Source organism: Myotis myotis, unplaced genomic scaffold (genome assembly GCF_014108235.1).
Source record: "Myotis myotis isolate mMyoMyo1 unplaced genomic scaffold, mMyoMyo1.p scaffold_m19_p_49, whole genome shotgun sequence".
Lineage (NCBI taxonomy): Eukaryota > Metazoa > Chordata > Mammalia > Chiroptera > Vespertilionidae > Myotis > Myotis myotis.
The window spans coordinates 21,684-40,288 of NW_023416356.1; the positions used below are offsets into that span (position 1 = coordinate 21,684).

At 55.1% G+C, this 18,605-nt stretch overlaps 2 protein-coding genes across 3 annotated transcripts; one reads left to right on the forward strand and one right to left on the reverse strand.

The window, feature by feature from the left end:
* Nucleotides 1-1,177: 1,177 nt before the first annotated feature.
* LOC118655627 (ATPase PAAT-like) lies at nt 1,178-10,188 on the reverse strand. 2 transcript variants are annotated; one of them, XM_036307665.1, is made up of 6 exons: nt 9,972-10,186; nt 8,888-9,091; nt 7,823-7,895; nt 4,909-5,115; nt 2,223-2,677; nt 1,178-2,085 (listed from the first exon to the last, which is right to left on the reverse strand). In XM_036307665.1, the coding sequence occupies exons 1-6, from the start codon at nt 10,121-10,123 to the stop codon at nt 1,851-1,853; spliced, it is 1,326 nt and encodes a 441-aa protein (XP_036163558.1). In that variant the 5' UTR covers nt 10,124-10,186; the 3' UTR covers nt 1,178-1,850. The 2 variants fall into 2 exon arrangements, with proteins under 2 accessions (XP_036163558.1, XP_036163559.1); XM_036307666.1 differs by lacking the exon at nt 4,909-5,115 and having other exon boundaries at nt 9,972-10,188.
* A 5,019-nt stretch (nt 10,189-15,207) lies between these two features.
* LOC118655632 (protein FAM24B-like) lies at nt 15,208-17,422 on the forward strand. Its single transcript, XM_036307702.1, has 3 exons — nt 15,208-15,578; nt 16,169-16,289; nt 17,169-17,422. Exons 1-3 carry the CDS (start codon nt 15,488-15,490, stop codon nt 17,356-17,358), a joined length of 402 nt encoding a protein of 133 aa, XP_036163595.1. The 5' UTR covers nt 15,208-15,487; the 3' UTR covers nt 17,359-17,422.
* The last annotated feature ends 1,183 nt before the right edge of the window (nt 17,423-18,605 follow it).

Genomic DNA, 18,605 nt, shown 5'->3' on the forward strand with positions numbered 1-18,605 from the left:
AGCCAGCCTTCCTGTAGTTCTGGATGATGTCCATTTTGTCTTTTAGTTGTATTTTTGAAGTGGTTGTTTGCGGCAGCAATTTCAGGTGTTTACCTATGCCGCCATCTTGGTTTTCTAAACTTATTTATTTAATATATTTTTATTGATTTCAGAAAGAAACAGGGAGGGAGACATAGAAACATCAATGATGAGAATCATGGATCTGCTACCTCCTGCAAGTCCCACACAGGGGATCAAGCCTGTAACCCAGGCCTGTGCCCTGACTGGGAATCAAACCGTGACTTCTTGGTTCCTGGGTCCACGCCCAGCACTGAGCACTCCAGCTGGGCCTGTATTATACTTGCAATCATTATTTTAGGATGTGCTCTTTCTACTTTAAAGAGAGTTGGATACAAAACAGCAGCCACGTCACACGGGCAGCAGACTCATGCATGTTGTTTACGGAATCTCTTGATTGCATCATTCTCTTGCGCTTGGTTTTGTCTCATGTTGTTTTGCACAGGAACACGCTGCGCAGGCGTGTAGCCAGGGGCCACAGGCTGGACCATGAAGCCCAGGTGTGCAGCAGGAGGTACCGTCCAGACGTGTGGAGGTGCACTATTCTGTTCACACAAGGATGAAACCACCCAAGGATGGCACTCCTCAGAGTGAGCCCTCAGCGTTCCGTGCACACAACTGTGCTGACTGAATGTGACGGCCCTTCAGCACCAAGACAGCAGAGGGGAGGGGAGAGGGACTTTCACATTTACTGGGACAGTAATGGTGTTGGGACACCTGCCCTTCTTCCTGTCTAAGGAGACAGAACAGAAGAGCAGAAAGAGGGAGAGAAAACCAACACGTACTGGGCACCTATGGGCCAGGCTGGTGCTGGGACATCCTGTCCAAAACATTTCCCCTTCGCTCCCCATTTCACTGAGCTCCCAGAGCGGACCAATTACTTTTAGTGCAAGTACACCACCCTCAGCACATGCATGGTTACGCTTCCTGACGCGGGGCCACCCCAGAGAACGGCCATCTGCCCGCCACACGCCTCGCCCAGTGCGAGCCTCGTCACTCACACCCAGCACAGGCTCCGGGAGGACCCGGCATCGGCTCGGCAAGGAGGGTCCCCGCTTTCCGGGGGGGAGGGACAGCACAATAGTCTCTCGTTTTGCATCAACCACTAAATCTAAAATAATTCTGACAAAGAGGCCAGTTTTAATTTTACTTTCGTTCTACAACTACAATACGAAAGAACATAAAACGAATGGCCCCGATGGACACTAATTTTACAAATGCCAAACACAACTAATTTCTTACTGAGAAGAACAATATAAAATATAACCTGTGATATGAAATTAAAGGCTGCAAATCTTAAGTACCTGGTTTTCCAAGAACAATCAGGAAAAGAAAAACCCAAATACTCTAACCATTTCCCCTATATACCTAAAATATAACGCCTTTACATAAATTAAAACAGTGCATACTTCAAATACATACACAATACACACCAAAGAACTATAGTAGAAATCCTTAAATATTTTAAAGATTTAAACACAGAAGTATGAACTCTGCAAACGAAAATAACTCTGGACCCGATCACGCTCACACTCAGACACGGGGTTTACGTCACAAGCACAAGGAAGGTCATCCACTCTCAGGTGTGGCACGAGGTCACGTGACAAGCTCAGGGAAGATCATCCACTCTCATGCAGCCCGGGGGTCACGAAACAGCACAGGGAATGAACGCTGAGGTCACTTGATGCAAGTAGGATGCTGATCCTCCAATGACATCGACACTGGCTGGGAGCTTTGGGTCGCGTTGTAATAAATAGGTAATAAATATCTGCATGCACGGCGCACGGGAGCGCCTATCTCTCTCCGTTGGAGAGTCTGTCCCCAGAGTCACAGCGTGTGAGCGGCAGCCCCGGGGGCGGGGAGCCGGGGCTCTGCAGCAGGTGCGCCAGCAGCGCCACCTTGCCATCCACGTGCTCCTGCAGGGCGCGCAGCCGCTCGTCCAGGTAGTCCGTCAGCCTCCTCTCCATCAGCTCCAGGTTCTTACACAGAATCTTTTCCAAGTAGGAGCAGGCGGGCGGCTCTCCCATCCTAAAGGGAATTAAAGACCAAACATGACCCTGGCCTCCAAACGGCAACAAAAGCCACTAGACAACCAGCAGCAACACACAGCCTGCTGCTTCCCATGCAGCCCCTCACCCGCTCTGAGTCCGTAGGCAAAGACTTACCCACCACCAAGGCCGCCTTCGCTGGGCGTGGGGACGTGTCCCGGCCACGCGGCGCTCTGAGCCCCACGGAGCCGGCGCACCTGCCCGCACACGTCCTGGAGGAGGGGCAGCAGCTCGGGGGCAGGGGCCGCAGGCCTGTCGCTCGGCCTCTTTGGTAAGGAAGACGCCGCTGCGAGCTGAAGGTCCCTCCCGGGAAGAGGATGGCTCTGGGGTGCAGTGTCCCACTCTCCGAGGGGTGCGGGGTTCCCTCCCCCGGGGGGCCGTGCGTCCTCCTCCCCGGGAGCTGTCACGTCTTCTGTCCCGCGTCCCGGAGTCAGCCCGGCTCTGAGAGGCACAGGTGCGCAGGTCGGCCTGTCGCAGGTTCCCGAGGGCGCCGAGGCCCACAGGCCCAGCATCCGCCTGGAGGCAGCGCTCCCCAGAACCGCCTGCAGCTGCTCCCCCAGGGGAATGCAGCGCTGAGGGAACAGGGAACAGGGCTGTGACCAGCAATGACCAGAGGAAGTTTGCGGTAATTTAGAATCAGGCCCCGGGCATTCTCCACTGGGTCCCCGACACAGCCCTATGCAGGCAGCCACCATGACTGCCACCAGCAGCTGAGGGGACCAGGTTCAAGGTCACCCGGCCAAGGCCGCACAGCTGGTGAGTGGGAACCAGGACGCGACCCGGAGACCCGATTCCAGTCCGGGCTTGTCATCCCTTGACTGTGGTTCTTCCTCAAGAAAATGCTAAAACAAATACCAGCACACTTAGTACAACTGCACGGGCAGAGTTAATAGTTCCTTCCTGACTCATGGAAGTAAACGTGGGCTCTCCACCGAGGCACAGGAAGGCGTAGTGTCCACAGAATTAAGTATCACCTGTCACTTCCCACGTGGTCGCCAACCTGGGGATGTCCCAGCACCCACAGGCACGGAGACGCCCGGCTGGTGACACACTTCCCGCCTGTGCGGGGGGAAACGTGACGCCTGCGACGACTAGACATGCTCCATGACGAACAAGAGCTCCCTTTCAGCTCCGTCTGCCTCAGTCGTCTGTAGGCTAATAGATTATGTTTTGGGTCCTCAACTCAACTGAATATATTTTCTCCCAGCAAACGGGCCCGTCCCTCCGTCAGTAGCATGAAATGACAACTATACGCAGGCACTTTGATACAGATTCCCACCCCATCATCCCACATCGCTAACGCAAGCACAAAGCCTGCAATTCTGAACTTCAAGCACAAGAGATAAAAAGTAAACTTTCAAAAACCAGTAACCGCAGGCACCAGCAGAGCAGGGAGCGGCAGGGACCTCACAGCCCAGGCCCTCAGGACTGGCCCGCCCACGTTCACCCCGAAGGGCCTGAACAGCCTGCTCACACCACCCACAGAGCAGGAGGCCTGCTCACGGAACACCCTAGTTTACACGCAGTGAGGGGTGCCCCGGCTCACATGGCATTTTCCAGGAGTCATTCCGTAGGTGCTGTGCTAACACTGAGCACTCCCAGAGAACCAGCCCGTCCTGACTACAGCCGCCCCCAGGAGGACGTCTTTCATTGGCCTGTTTACAAGAAGCATCGGGGTCTCCTTTCTTCCCCCGGGGGCTCCCCACATGTCCCCACATGTAAGGAGTTAGCCCGGCGTGGGGAAAGCAGGTGACAACACACGTGCCAGGTGGGAGGACTTGTAAGCGGTCCACAGGCAGAGAACCCGCCAGGAGGAGTCACCGCAGGTGGGGAAGAGGGTGCCGCAGGGGAGGGAGCACTTATTCACTCACTGTCCTTCTGAAAGGCCTGAATCCACGGCAAAGGAGCCACGTTACATTTGGAATTAAACCAACAAACAAACACCCCAAACCTTGACACACGGCCGAGAAATGCACTCTGCCGTCCTAGCCGCATCCTGCTCCTCTGGCTCTGGAGATTTAATTCACACCCTTTCCATCTGAACTTGACCCCCCATTCACCTGCCTGACCCGCCTTCCTCCTGCGAAGGGGCCTGGAGAAGGGCTGCCCTTCCGCGAGCCTTTCCTCTTCCTCAGCTCCCGCCCTCGCACGGCCCCAGGGCCCCGGGACGCGGGAGACCCCTGAAGACAGGCTGCAGGGAACTGGCCTGGAGCGGCTGCAGGAGCCAAGCAGGGCCTCCGTCCCTGAGCAGCTGCGCCTCAACAGGAGCGACATCAGTGAGGGAGGGAGGGAGGGAGGGAGGGCGGGAAGGAGGGAGGGAAGGAGGGAGGGAGGGAGGGCGGGCGTTCCTGGAGAGCTGTGAGCTCTGCTTTTCCAGAGCCTAGATCTACACAGCGCTATTTTCCATCAGGAAGGAAAGATTGGTCACATCAATAATAAAAGTGCAAAGGAAAGTTTAAATCACTCCATCCTGTATAATAAAAGGCCAGCGACCGTCAATGCGTAACGACCAGAACGACCAACCGACCAGTCGCTATGAGGTGCACTGACCACCTCTCGGTCCCTCCCCCAAGCCCGCAGGCTCCGATTGCTGAATGGCCAACGGGGAACCACGGGGAACCGGGGTGGGTGGTGGCAGGGCGGGACTGGGGACAGGGGAGCGGGCGGAAGATGGCCCTGATCACAGGCTAGGCCTGGGGACTCTACCCGTGCATGATTTCGTGCACCGAGCCTCTAGGGTCCTTATAAAAAGCCACCATTTACCCAGTTCACAGGCGCCTGGAAAGAAAGCCCCTCCACGTACCTGCTGCTGGAATCTGACCATACTCATCAGCTGCTGAGCTCCAGGGGACAGCGTGGACCCCATGGCCTCCACCATGGCGTGGACCCTCTCGAGGTCCACCCTGGACCCCAGAGCAGGAGAGCTTGTGGGAGACTTTGCTGGGACGGGTTGCACGTGCACCACAACTTTACTGACGAACACACACGGCTTTTCACCAAAGGAGAGCAACTGGCATAAAACAGAAGTTAGGACAGTAACCATATGGAACAACAATCGCTACTTAAGGTCACTTCCTGCTGTGACCTAAGGAACAGTGAAGCAGTCAAGAGTCTAAAAGTTCACTTAGGTTTCGCTAGAATAGTTAGAGTCTAAAAACTACTCGGAACCATTTAAAGAAAAAATTTTAAACTACACAATCACATGTAAAAGAACATTTTACATACTTAGATGAGGAATCAAAGATAAACCATAGCAATCTGACGGCTTAACGTACTGCAAGTTGCTTTAATATGATTTAATACAGAGCAGGGCCGGCCAGAGCCCAGGCAGTGTTTGCTGAAATAGTAAATTTTGTCCAATGCTTCATGCTGCCCCATTTCGTCCACACTTTAAACCAAACCACGTTCCCTGTGGTCCGGACAACACAGCCGCTCAGTGGGAGGGAACAGGCTTTAGACTCAGACAGACAGGCACTCAGCAATGGCTCTGCTACTACCCTCCCTTGGTGTGTGTGTGCGTGTGTGTGTGTGTGTGCATGTGTGCGTGTGTGTGTGTGTGTGTGCAGTGATGGCTCTCCTACCCTGCTCGTGTGCGTGTGTGTGTGTGTGTGTCTGTGCAGTGATGGCTCTCCTACCCTGCGCGTGTGCGTGTGTGTGTGTGTGTGTGTCTGTGCAGTGATGGCTCCCCTACCCTGCGCGTGTGCGTGTGTGTGTGTGTGTGTCTGTGCAGTGATGGCTCTCCTACCCTGCGCGTGTGCGTGCGTGTGTGTGTGTGTCTGTGCAGTGATGGCTCCCCTACCCTGCGTGTGTGCGTGCGTGTGTGTGTGTGTCTGTGCAGTGATGGCTCCCCTACCCTGCGCGTGTGCGTGCGTGTGTGTGTGTGTCTGTGCAGTGATGGCTCTCCTACCCTGCGCGTGTGCGTGTGTGTGTGTGTGTGTCTGTGCAGTGATGGCTCTCCTACCCTGCGCGTGTGCGTGTGTGTGTGTGTGTGTCTGTTCAGTGATGGCTCTCCTACCCTGCGCGTGTGCGTGTGTGTGTGTGTGTGTCTGTGCAGTGATGGCTCCCCTACCCTGCGCGTGTGCGTGTGTGTGTGTGTGTCTGTGCAGTGATGGCTCTCCTACCCTGCGCGTGTGCGTGTGTGTGTGTGTGTGTCTGTGCAGTGATGGCTCCCCTACCCTGCGTGTGTGTGTGCGTGTGTGTGTGTGTGAGTGTGTGTGTTGGCGCGGGCGCGGGTGCACGCACACCTCAGGGCAGATGCCAAACCTGAGTCAGGAGCGAATCGGTATCACGTGGTTGCTGCGATGAGATCAGTGTTATACATGGTTGCTATGACGACAATCAGTGTTAAAATTTCCAGTATCTACCATTGAGAAAGTGCTCAGAAACATGCATTCCTACTATTTTTATTTTAAGTTTAATATACGATTGGCCCAGATGAAGCCCAAAACAAACCAAAGATTTCCCTGAATGAAACGCCCTTTGCAGTGCACGTCCCTCCACAGACCAGTTACAGAAACACCCACGTTCCGAGACACACCCCCCCAGGGATCACACAGACCACAGCTGAAGACAGATCCCGGATCTAAAACCTCAGCGGCACCAACAACGTCACTGTCATCAACCATTAAGCCAACACGTCCCTTCACTCCCACACCCACATTCCAACCTCCACAGGATCCCTTTCCTGCTCCTTAATCCCTACGACTTTCTCACTATCAAACGGAACCTAGTTTGCACATTGAACCTACTATGTCTGGTCCGCTGTAATATTAACACGAGGGCTTTGTTCCGATTTATTTTATGATGCTAGTCAGCCGTGGGCCCGTTTCATTCATTTCCGGCCCGTTTGAAATGAATAAAACTAAAAAAAAAAAAGACCATACCCTTTTATGTAATGATGTTTACTTTGAATTTATATTAGTTCACACAAACACTCCATCCATGCTTTTGTTCGGGCCCTCCGGTCCAGTTTAAGAACCCATTGTGGCCCTCGAGTCAAAAAGTTTGCCCACCCTGTGCTAGCTCCTAAGTGCCTAATACAGTATGTGGCACCAATGGGCACTCAACACTTTTTCAATGAATGCATCACCTTATGTAGAGGACTTTAGAAGCCATGAACATGAATATGCCTCTAAAACATCCTGGAATAACCAATCCTGTCATGTGTAAGGAACAGCAAGCACAGGGTTTCAGGGATGGAAACCACCCAAGGGTTTCTTTCCTTCAGCTCCCAGCACTGCCCACTAGGCTGGGGCTAAGCAGTGGGACATCAGCGACCAGCCCCCAGGACAGGCGGGGCCAGGGTTCCAGCTCGCTGCCCCGCCCCCAGGCTGACCACCTCACCCACCTTCACTGCGACACTGTTTCATGCTGAAGGCCCTGGCCTGGCCCGATCTCTTTAACTTTCAGGTGCCCTGGTCTGAAACTCCTCTACCTGGGTTTTTTCCTCGGTATTTTGGGCCCAACTCTGCTTGTGGTTTTCTTGGCACCTACGTTTTATATCAAAATAAACCTGATTTTTAACTGAGTTTTCCAAGCTGAAGAGCACAGCAGCATTAACTGTATTAACACTATACACGACATGGCGTTGCCGTAGCGAACAAACGGTCCAATTTGAAAGGGAGAGCATTGAGAATTACTAAGCCAACATAAAATAAATGTGCACAGTACAAAAACACTGCAATTTTCAACTTAGTTCCAATTTAGTAATGACTTACCTTTATTTTACAAGCACGTGCAGCGGACTCCAATTTTAGACATTTTTTGTACAAAATAATCTTTTCATGTTCACTAAAAATAAAAAATAAAAATTGACTTTATTTTCACACATTATCACTTTTAAAATTGATAAATTATTTTAAATGTTTAAAATTTATTTCCGAGAGAGGAAGGGAGGGGAGATAGAAACATCAATGATGAGAGAGAATCACTGATCGACTGCCTCCCGATTGCCCTCTAATGGCATCTCAGGCCTGTGCCGTGACCAGGAATCCAACCGTGACTGCCCAGCTTATGGGTGGACCGATGTTCAACCACTGGCCACACCGGCCGGGCACATTATCACCGTTAATGGCCACATTTGAAAACAAGGGTTTCCAGGCCAATGCTTGTCCTGAGGTTGTTTTCCCGGTGAGGGGAGAGGGGGGCTGGCTTCCTAGGAAAATGCAGGGAGGACAGACTACACCTCCCACTTAGCAGCTTATGAAAGAATTAAATTTGATAACAAATGTGTCATCTTGTAGCACATGCATATTTTGAAGCTCAATAAACACATCTACTACGTCTAACCTGCACGGTACATAAAACAGTTCCTGTTTTGAGTGACATAAAAGAGAGGTGAGGGCACGTTCTTTGTAAAAAATCAGAAAAAAATCAGAAAGCATGGCCGCGGGTTAAGTATGCTGGTTGGCAGTGCTGGGCTGCCCACTGTTTGGAAAGGGCTTCCTTCAAGAAGATATGTTCAAAGTCCCGGCTGATGGACAGATTACCGTTTGGAAAACAGACCCTGTGAGTTACACAGAGAAGCAGCCTCTCCCAGGCACTGGCTGGGACCCTGGCCAGCTCAGCGCCCGTCCACCAGCTGTCCGTTCCCAGCTGCTACCACACCAGGGCTGACCGGACTGTCCTGGGGTCCTCCCCCAAGGCCTGAACTCCCAGGGCTGCTGGTGTTCTCGCTCCTCCCCCTGGTGCCTGAGGCCAGTGTCAGAGAAGCAGCAGAGCTCCCAGAGCTGGGACACAGAAACCCTCCTCGAGAAGAAGCTGCACACGGGTGGGTCACAAACCTGGTATCCAGCACATTACCAACACTCCTGCCCCTACTGGTGCCACAGTACTCCTCTCCTAAGTACACTTCCATATTTCTTGCTGAACTTAAAATGCCAACAGAAACGACTCCTTCACCTCCACTGGGGTCACAGCGCAGGGAGAGGAAGCAGGGCTTTTCATCTGGGCTCTTCTGGCTCCTTTTCAGAATCACCAGGTCGCGGCTGCAGAGAAAGTGACAAATACCAGTGTTGGCCTCTGCACAGGCCGCCAACCCACCCGTAGGCCCCGGGGCTGGCATTTCATTCACTTCCGTTTGCCTTTGGGGTTCACACACCTTCCAACAGCCCACAACTGCTCAGCACAGACTCACAGAGAAATGGCCGCCGCAGCCCGGCCTGTGCCCTGGGCGGGTAGAGCATCAGCGCGGGACTGGAGGGTCGCGGGTCAAGGGCATGGACCTTGGTTGCAGGTTCCCCAGGCCTGGTCGGTGGGAACAGGAGGCAGCCAATCGGCGTGTTTCTCTGTGTCGCTCCCGCCCCGCCCCCCTCCATTCTCTCTCTAACAAAACAAAACAAAACACAAAACACGGGGGAAATGTCCCCTGAGGAATGGGTGTTGGGACGTCGGGTCCCTGCTTCCCCCGATCACGGGCATCTTGCTCGGCCCCCGGAATGGCCTCCTAGTTAATGGGACGCTCAGGGCGCCGGCCTGTGCACAGGGGCGGGCGCAGAACGGACAGAGGACAGAGTCTGTTTCCAAAGGGGGAGGCCGACCCCGGGGAGACACTTCCCGCCTCCTGGGCCCAGGAGGGTCTGCTCGTTGGGGGACAGAGGCGGGTGCGGTTGGACTGGGCCTGTGGGGCTGACCCGCGGACACAGGGCGGGGGCGTCTCCGCGCCGAGTCCAGGCTCCGCGCCCCACGCGCAGCCGCCCCGCCCCACCCCTGGCGGTTCTGGCCCGGCTCCCCGCACAGCGCGCCCCCAGCTGGGCTCCCGGACCCCGGGCCCGGACGCTCTCCCGTCTCGGCCCCAAGTCTCCTCACACCTCCCCCCGGAGCGTGGCCGCCGCGGAGCCGCCACCCGTCCCCGCCGGCCCAGCGCACCCCGGGGCAGGCGGCGCCAGCAGCTCATCCCAGTCCGAGTCCTGGGCTCCGCGGACACGGAGGCTCCGGTCCAGGGCCCCGCACGCGGCATCCCAGGAAGAGGCCAGCGTCAGGTGCCTGGCGGATCGCTGGTCCTCAGTGTCGGTCTCCATTCGGCCACCGCCAGGCCAGGCCGGCCCGGAACGTCTCTTCCGGAGCTCTGGTTTCCGGCGGGGCGGAGGGGAGGGACTACGCCCTGCAACTTCCGCCTGGTCCAGGTGGGGTCTGAGGCTCCTGCAGGGAGAGAACCTAATCTGTGGCAGCGCATGCGCTTCTCGGCCGGAATCGGAGAGGGATTGAAAACTTGTCCCAGACCTCCAGGGCGGCGCATGCGCACCGACTGCTCCTCGTCTCCCGGGGGCGCTATGCGCAGGCGCGGGGCGCGGCGGGCGGGAAGCAGGTGGGTTTGTCGAGGTTTCCCGGGAAAAAGGCCGCAGGTGGTTGGCCGTGCAGGCGCACAGGGAGGGTTGGTCAATGCGAGTCCATGGACGTGGAAAGTTCGGGAGGTGGAGCGTCGTCGGGTCGAAGGACTCCTGCAAGCCCCCGGCGGTCGGGCGTCCGGGGAGGCTGTGCGGAGTGGGGACGGGGGACGGGCGTGGGGGTGGTGGGAGGCGGGCGTGGGGCGCTTTTCCGTCCCTCTCCCTCCGCTGCCCGCGCGCCTTCCGGGGGAGGGGAGCCGGGCCGAGGCCGGAGCGGAGGCACAGTGATGACCGGCGGGCTCGCTGCCAAGGTTCCCCGGGTCGGGTCTCATGACGTGGGAGAAGGAGCATCGCGACCAGAGGATTGAAGCGAAGCGGGAACGCAGGTCCGACTCTCCGGGGACGCCCCGCAGGGGCTGCGGAAGCCTGTGTTCCAGGGTCCGTGTGGCTGCGAGCTTGCTTCTTGGCTGCCCGTGCGGCCACCGGAGAGGCCTGTGCACCCCGATCCCTGCCCCATGCTCCTCTCCTGGCTGCTGCAGGCCCGCTGCTCCCCACGCTCCCACGTCCACACCCCGAGTCCTGCCTGGCGGTTCCTGTGCGGAGGCTCAGACTGGGGCCTCCCTGCCTGCGCCCCCGCCCCCCCTCCTGCCGGGCCAGCTAACGCCTCTCCTCCTGGCAGAGGGCGGACAGCGCAGCCAGGCGAGTCCACAACCGTGACCGCAGGCGCAGGCGGCGCCCAGCCAGAGGGGTCGCTTCCCCGGCTCCTCCAAGAGCGGCAGGAATGGGCCTCGGTCTCCGGCGAGAACGCGCGCCTGGAGAAGAGATGCAGGGAGGAGGGTTACGGTCATTTCCAAGAGCGGGGAGGGCCTAGGGCGCTAGTCCATCCAGGGCAGGGAAGAGGGTTATATATATACCAGAAGCCCAGCCGGAAGTGCCCCTGCCCGCCCACCGCTTGGTGCTGCTCACAGCCCTGCCCACCCGGCCGGTCTTTGGTCATTAGGGCGTTAGGGCCACAGGCGTTTTATAATACAGAAGATTGCTTTTTATTGATTCCAGAGAGGAAGGGAGAGGGAGAAGGAGAGAAACATCAAGGATGAGAGAGAATCATCCGTGGGCTGCCACCTGAACACCCTACACCCGGGATGGAGCCCGCAACCCGGCCCTGTGCCCTGACCCCAATCCAGCTGTGACCTCCCGTTCCTAGGGCAACGCTCAGCCCCTGAGCCCTGCCCCTGGCTGAAGAGGATGCCATCCCTGCCAAACTCAGTTACCTCCCAACATGCTTCTGTGCCCAGCATGGGGGTGTGTAACGGGGAATCCTGGGTGCAGATATCTTCATGGTGTATATTTATTTTAGTGAAATAGTATTTCAGTTAAGGCATAGTTTTAGTTTTTTGTAATTGCAGTATTTCTTCACTTGCTTTACACTAGAGGCCTGGTGCATGAAATTCGTGCACTTGGGTGGGGCGGTTCTTTCAGCCCTGCCTGCACCCTCTCGCAGTCCAGGAGCCCTTGGGGGATGTCCAACTGACGGCTTAGGGGCAGTCAGACACCCTTAGTGCTGCTGCGGAGGTGGGAGAGGCTCCTGCCACCGCCACTGCACTCAGCAGCCCTGAGCCCAGCTTAGGGCTTCTGGCTGAGCAGCGCTCCCCCTATGGGAGCGCACTGACCACCAGGGAGCAGCTCCTGCATTGAGCGTCTGCCCCCTGGTGGTCAGTGCGCATCATAGCAACCAGCCATTCCACTGTTCGGGCGATTTGTATATTCGCCTTTTTTTATACAGGATGATTTCTAATGTACTTTTCGATAAATATGAAATTATGAAAAAATCTCTTGTTGACATCTTTTATTTTTGTTATATTGAATTTATTGGGGGGAGTTGTTTAATAAAATTATATAGGTTTCAGACCTATAGTACATCATCTGTAAATTATATAGTGTATTCACCACCCAAAGTTGACAAAAATTTATATCCATTCAAGATAAGATACCTTAGCAAACTAGGAATAGAGGGGAACTTTTTAAACAAAAAGAAGTCAGCATATACCTTATGCTTTATACAAACACTAAAGGAACATGAAGTATAGATCTAAATGTAAAACATGAAACTATAAGACATAGAGAAGAAAATAGGGAATTTGTGTGACCTTGGGTTTGGCAATGACATTTCTGATATAACACCAAAAAGATAATCCATGAGAGAAAAATGTGGTAACTTGGAACTTACCCGAATGAAAACCTTTTGCTTCATGGAAGATACTCATAAGCAAGTGAAAACGCATAGTGTGGAGCAAGGTGGCAGATTAGGAAGCCGAGGGTGCTTCCCCAGTGACGGGGCACAGGGGTGGGGTGGTGTATTCAGCACCGAGGGAAACCCTGATAACCGAGAATACTCTTGCCGGGGTTTCCGCATCTACAAGCGTCAAGGAAATCTGCAAAAGGGCTGTGCATAAATGAATGAAGAGGCCAGAGAAGAACTATGAATTTGGAAGGCATTTTGGGGTGCTAGACGGAAGCTTAGTTCTAGTGACTAAGCTCCCCGAATCTCTGGACCCCTAGCTTTTTATTAACACAGTTTGCCCCATAGCAAAGCAGATACACATATCGAAGGTAAGGTTTGGAAAACAGTAAAAGATTATCAGGTTGGGGGAACTGCCTTCGCTGTTCCAGCAGCAGGTAATATACAGATCTTCAGTCCTGCTGGTGCCCCAGGGTTCATCAACCTTTCGATGAACTTCTTGCATAATTATGACCCTCCGGAATTAGCCTCCAGCATACTCTGTCCGGGAAATACAAAGGAGAGAGGGACTTTCACACAACAGGGGAGCGTTCATCACTGCTGGACCTGCTTGATAAGAAATGCTCCAGAATTACCCAAGTGGAAAGGAGAGCACGCTAACCAGCAAGACAAAAGCATGTGGAACGTTAACACTTGCTCCTAAAGGTAAATCGACGGACAAGCACAGAGCCCTATAATGATGGTGGATAAATCTCATTCTAGTAGAGATGTTAAATGACAAAAGTAACTATAAAGCATAATGAGTACACATAGTAAAAGGACATCAAAAACTTTGTGGGGAAGTAAAAGTGTGTTTTTGTATATAATCATAGTTGTCTTCGGCTTAAAATAGACGTATGTTTTATGTAAACCTGATAATCCTTTTACTGTTTACCTAACTTTACCTTTGATACGCCTGTATGCATTCCTGAAGGACAAGTGTGTATTCAAGTGCATAAAAGCAGACGGGACCCAGAAGTCAGAGAGCTTCTCCACTAGAGGGAAGTTTCCACCTGGCCCCCCGTGCCTTCTAAATTCATGCTTCTTGTCTAGTGTTTTCATTTGTGTGCAGCCCCTTCTTCAGTTCCTGAACCCTAGCTGTAAATGGATGCGGCATAAAGCACCCCTCCTGGCTTGGCCTCCACCTGCCCACGCTTCACCCAGGGGCCCCTCGAGGTTCCGGATGGGAAGAGTGGAGTGTGGTTCGGGCCTTCCTCTGATCTGCCACAGCCCCACCCTTTGCCCTCTTCTCTGGCTGTGGCACAAAGGGCCAGGGATTGGGTGGCTCGGTCTTCTGCTCACACTGACGAGGTCCCTCCAGATGCCACCAAGAACACATTTCCCAGGTGGTTTGGGGGGGAAACCACAAGGGCCGACAAACCTGAACTCAGTCTCCCTCACTCAAACCTACTCTAGTGCTGTGGCCTCCAGGGAAATGTCAACACCAGCCATGTGTGGATTTACTAGAGGCCCGGTGCGCGAAAATTCATGCACTGGAGGGGCATCCCTCAGCCCGGCCTGCCCCCTCTCACAGTCTGGGAGCCTTCAGGGGCGGGAGGCGACCCTGCGATCAGGGGAAGGCGACGCCCCATCACACCTCTGCTGCTGCCACTGCTGGCAGTGCAAGCCTTGGCTGGCCCTGGTTACCTGTGCCTCGGGAGGCCCTGGGCTGCTGGGGTGCTGAGGGGACTGGGTGCTGCCATCTTTGAGGGCGTGGCAGTCAATTAGCATATTCCCTCCTTATTGGCTGTGGGCGCTGCCTTCTTTGCAACAGCATGGGTGTCAATTAGCATATCCCCTCCTTATTAGATAGGATGTGAGGAAACGGAAGCTCGTGACTTGTCCATTGTTAGCGACTCCAGAGGAGGGAGCTCCCCTGGGCCTCATTCACAGCAGTACAGGCCGCACCCCACCGAGGTCCTGACCGGGCACTCGCCGCGCCTCGTGCGTAGTGGGCACCGAGGATTTACCTACGGAATCAAATTCACGTTCTTGCTTGTCAGCCCACAGCCTGGGCACATGCCCTGACTGGGAATCGAACTGTGACCTCCCGGTTCATAGGTTGACACTCAACCACTGAGCCACACCAGCAGGGCTGACGCCACTGTTTTTGTTGACATCTCCTCTGCTTTTCATGGCCTCACTCAGGGTTTGGCCAGACCAGCAGGGAAGAATCTCTGAAATTAAAATAATCCCCTCATTTAATTAAACCAGCTTGGCTGAGTGTGGGGACCTTGAGACCATAGAAACCTGCTTTAGAACAGGTATCTTCTTCAAATTGCTTTTTGAAATCTGTTTGTCTTAACCATAAAGTAGTCCTCTGAAGCAGGAACCTATCTGGAATCCTGGCAAGTGGCTCTAATTATGTATGATTTCGTTGTGTGGCTCAAACACAGAGCCCGACCAGCCTTCCTCCCTGAACGTTTAGCTACTAGTCTCTCCACATTTCTGTTCTTGTATTTCATTATGAACATAAATTTGCTTTTGGTCAACAGTCAAACCTTAAAAGGGTCTCCGAGGGACCCGGAGCCCGAGAAGGGGAGATGGAATGACCTACGATGATCAGGTCGCCAGGGGTGCTCCCGCGCTCCTGAGCGCAGCGGAATTCAGAACTGCGGGGCGAGGCTGCCGTCCAGTGTTGATGTCACACAGCTCGGCCCAATGAGCACAGACGCCAAGCTGGCCAGTGGCTGTCCATTCTGCTGCTCCGGAGGGGCCGCGAGCTCTCCAAACGGACACCTTAGCCGCTCCCCCAAGGACAGAATTTCCTGGCGTGAGGAATGCCTGATAAGATGTGCTGCTCCCGGAAGTTTGTTTTAATTGTGTGTTTTCTTTCCTGCTGGCTTCCATCCTGCAGTGGCGACCTGGACAGTACGTATCCGCGGGGTGGCTGCTCTCTCTGCTCACCTGTGCCTGGTTTCAGGGAGTCCGAGGCTCATTCCAGACAAAGTGGCTTCCCGGGAGGGACAAGGGGAAACCTCTTTCCTAAAACACGGATCACAGAAGGGACTGTGTGTTCTCCGTCTGGTCCAACGTCACAGTTTGAAGAAGTTACTCTCCGAGTCCTTCCCACAGGAGATGTTTAGGTTTCGTGTGCAGTGGGGGCTCGTCACTCTGACAGTGGCCACGCTGTAGGGGCGCAGGTGTGGGGTGAAGCCACCTGCAGGCAGTTCCTCAGCTTCGGCTCCCGCTGCGAGAGGCCGGGGAAGGCCTTCCCGCCCACCCTCCGTCCTTCCTTTTCTTGGGTGTTGCACTTCGTTCGTCGCATTAATAATGTGCCCTCAGCTCCCTCTCTTGCCCGGTCAGCCTCCTAGGCCTCCCCGGGCCACGCACCCTGTTTTCCCCGCAGAAGGCTCTGTGATTTGGGGGTTCATTCTTCTTCCCGGGAGGAGCACATAGAGGCTGCTGCCAGCTGGGTGGGGAGGGGGCCCTGTTCACTGCCACCTGCACGTCTCCTCCAGGCAAAACTTCTGAAGTCCTCTCCATAGCCATGATCAGCATTGGCGCCGGCATCCTGGTGGCCCTGCTCGCGCTGATAGGTGTCATCAGCTGTCTTTACTTCAAAGTGGCCAAGGCATTGAAGTAAGTGACATGGTAAGAGTGGCCACCCCCCTCGCACGGGCCCCTGGGCTGAGCTGGAGCAGGGCACGCCCTGCCCTGGGCCACCCCCCGGGGTCAGGAACAGGGCAGCTGGGAAAAGGCAGAGGCAGGTGAGCATGGAATCCTGGCCCTTCCCCTCGGGGCCGGGCTGTGAGCTCACAGTGAGGTTCCCAGCGGGCGGGCGGCTCTGGGTCAGTGCTGTCCGCTGCCCGGGCCTCGGGGAGCTGCCCCTCCACGGGGACTCACACCCTGGCCGGCCCTGCCCGTGTCCCGGACTCTGCAGCTGAGGACCGCGGGGCAGGCGCGTGGGAGCCTCTGCCTCGGTTCGCCCAGAGGCGGGCTCGGTCGGTCTCCCCAGCCCGAGCTCAGAGCTCCCGGGTTCCCTCCTCCATCGCCCATGGCCTTGGGGACAGGGAGGTGCCTGTAGGCGTGGGGATCCGAGCTGGTGAAGGTCCGGGGACACCAGAGGAGGAGGGGAGCTCAGGCAGGTCATTCAGTTGTGGGGAGAGGACCCTTCAAATGTGGGAGGTTCGCTGGCAGAAGCCGTGGAGCTCCTGTTCTAGGGAGGGAGGCTGTGCACTAGGTCAATCCAAAACCCGGGGCAGCTGACGGGCACCTGCCCCCGACCCGGGCTCCGCAGTTGGGGCCTCAGCCGCTGGGGAGCCGCACTGGCAGCCCCTCTCCCTTTGTGCTGGGTCTGGCCTGGCATCTCTGGCGTCTTGGAGAGCACGTGACCCAGGAGCCTGGGCCAGGGCAGAGCTTTCCTCTCAGGCTGGGCCGCCCCAGACCCCCGGCACCCTGACCGCGGGCACAGGCGGGCTGAGGGGGTTCTAATCCCTCCTGTGTGTCTCTTTTCTTAAGAGTTTCAAAACCACCTTTTTGTTTGGCCTTAAAAAATCATCCATCCGTGGTCACCCAGGACAAGATCACCGCGGCCCCGTCCATCACCACCGGCTACTACCCCAACCTCCAGTTCTGCGAGGAGTGCCCCTTGTTCACCGACTTCGACTGCCTGCCACCATGCTTCTGCGATGTGAACGAGGGCCTCTGACTCAGGTGGGCACGGATCCTTCAGGAGCCATCTTTCCTTCTTAGTAGCATGTTTTATTATTCAAGTCAAGTTTTGTAGTGTGTATATTATGTACTGTGTAACGTATTTATGTGCTTTTGAATAAATGCAGTATTGAAACAACCCTCTCTGCCTCAGGGATGTTTGTTGATGTTAGGTTACAAATGTTCTTAAATTTGTGTATTACCCACTTTGCAACCTGGCAACTAGCTTGTAATAATATCATATTGCCATGTAAGGAGAGTGAGAGTAGAATGGATGGATGGATGGATGGACGGATGGATGGGTGGACAGGTGGGTGGGTGGGTGGATGGGTGGATGGGTGGATGGGAGGATGGATGGATGAAAGGGTGGGTGGGTGGATGGATGGATGGATGGATGGGTGGGTGGATGGATGGATGGGTGGATGGATGGATGAATGGATGGATGGTTGGTTGGATGGATGGATGGATGGATGGATGGATGGATGGATGGATGGATGGGAGGATGGATGGATGAATGGGTGGGTGGGTGGATGGATGGATGGGTGGGTGGGTGGATGGATGGATGGGTGGATGGATGGATGAATGACTGGATGGATGGATGAATGGATGGATGGTTGGTTGGATGGATGGATGGATGGATGGATGGATGGATGGATGAATGACTGGATGAATCACTGGATGGATGGATGGATGGATAGATGGATAGATGGATGGATGAACGAATGGAAGAGGGCTGCCCCACACTCCTCTTAAGCACGACTTCCCGATGTCACAGGTGCTAGACCTCCCACTACAGCCCCAGTCTCACCTTGGAGACCGGGATTCCTTTCTCTCATCTGCAAAACCCAGTGCCAGGGACTTGAATTCACCTGCTTCAGGCTCTCGGGACATGGCCAGCTAGAGATTCGTGGACGCTGAACCTGTACTTTCTTCTTCCTCCCCGTCCTGTGTCACCTCCTCTCCTCCCTCATGGTCAGCACCCTGGCAGCATCCAAGTGACCCAGCTGGACCCTGAGTCGGCCCAGATGCCATCCCCGACCCAACTTGATTCTTTGGACCCTGACAGGCTTTAGTGTTTAGAGAAGGGCAGTGAAGGCTTTAGGGCCAATGATGTTACCCCCTCCATGATCTGGACTTGTCACAGGGCATAGGCCCAATTCCCAGTCAGGGCCAGGAGGAGGTCCCCAGTGCCCACTGTGTGCCAGGGCTGGGGGTGCCTGTGAAGAGTGTTTGCTGGTGCCATCC

Excerpts from the sequence above, each read along its gene's own strand:
- LOC118655627 (XM_036307665.1), bottom strand. The coding sequence starts at position 10,123 with ATGGAGACCGACACTGAGGACCAGCGATCCGCCAGGCACCTGACGCTG. Across the intron at positions 9,092-9,971 it reads CTGGCGCCGCCTGCCCCGGG|CCGCGACCTGGTGATTCTGA; the intron begins GTGCGCTGGGCC and ends CTTTCTCTGCAG. Across the intron at positions 2,678-4,908 it reads TGGTCAGATTCCAGCAGCAG|CGCTGCATTCCCCTGGGGGA; the intron begins GTACGTGGAGGG and ends CTGTTCCCTCAG.
- LOC118655632 (XM_036307702.1), top strand. The coding sequence starts at position 15,488 with ATGCCTGATAAGATGTGCTGCTCCCGGAAGTTTGTTTTAATTGTGTGT. Across the intron at positions 15,579-16,168 it reads CTGCAGTGGCGACCTGGACA|GCAAAACTTCTGAAGTCCTC; the intron begins GTACGTATCCGC and ends CGTCTCCTCCAG. Across the intron at positions 16,290-17,168 it reads AAAGTGGCCAAGGCATTGAA|AGTTTCAAAACCACCTTTTT; the intron begins GTAAGTGACATG and ends TCTTTTCTTAAG.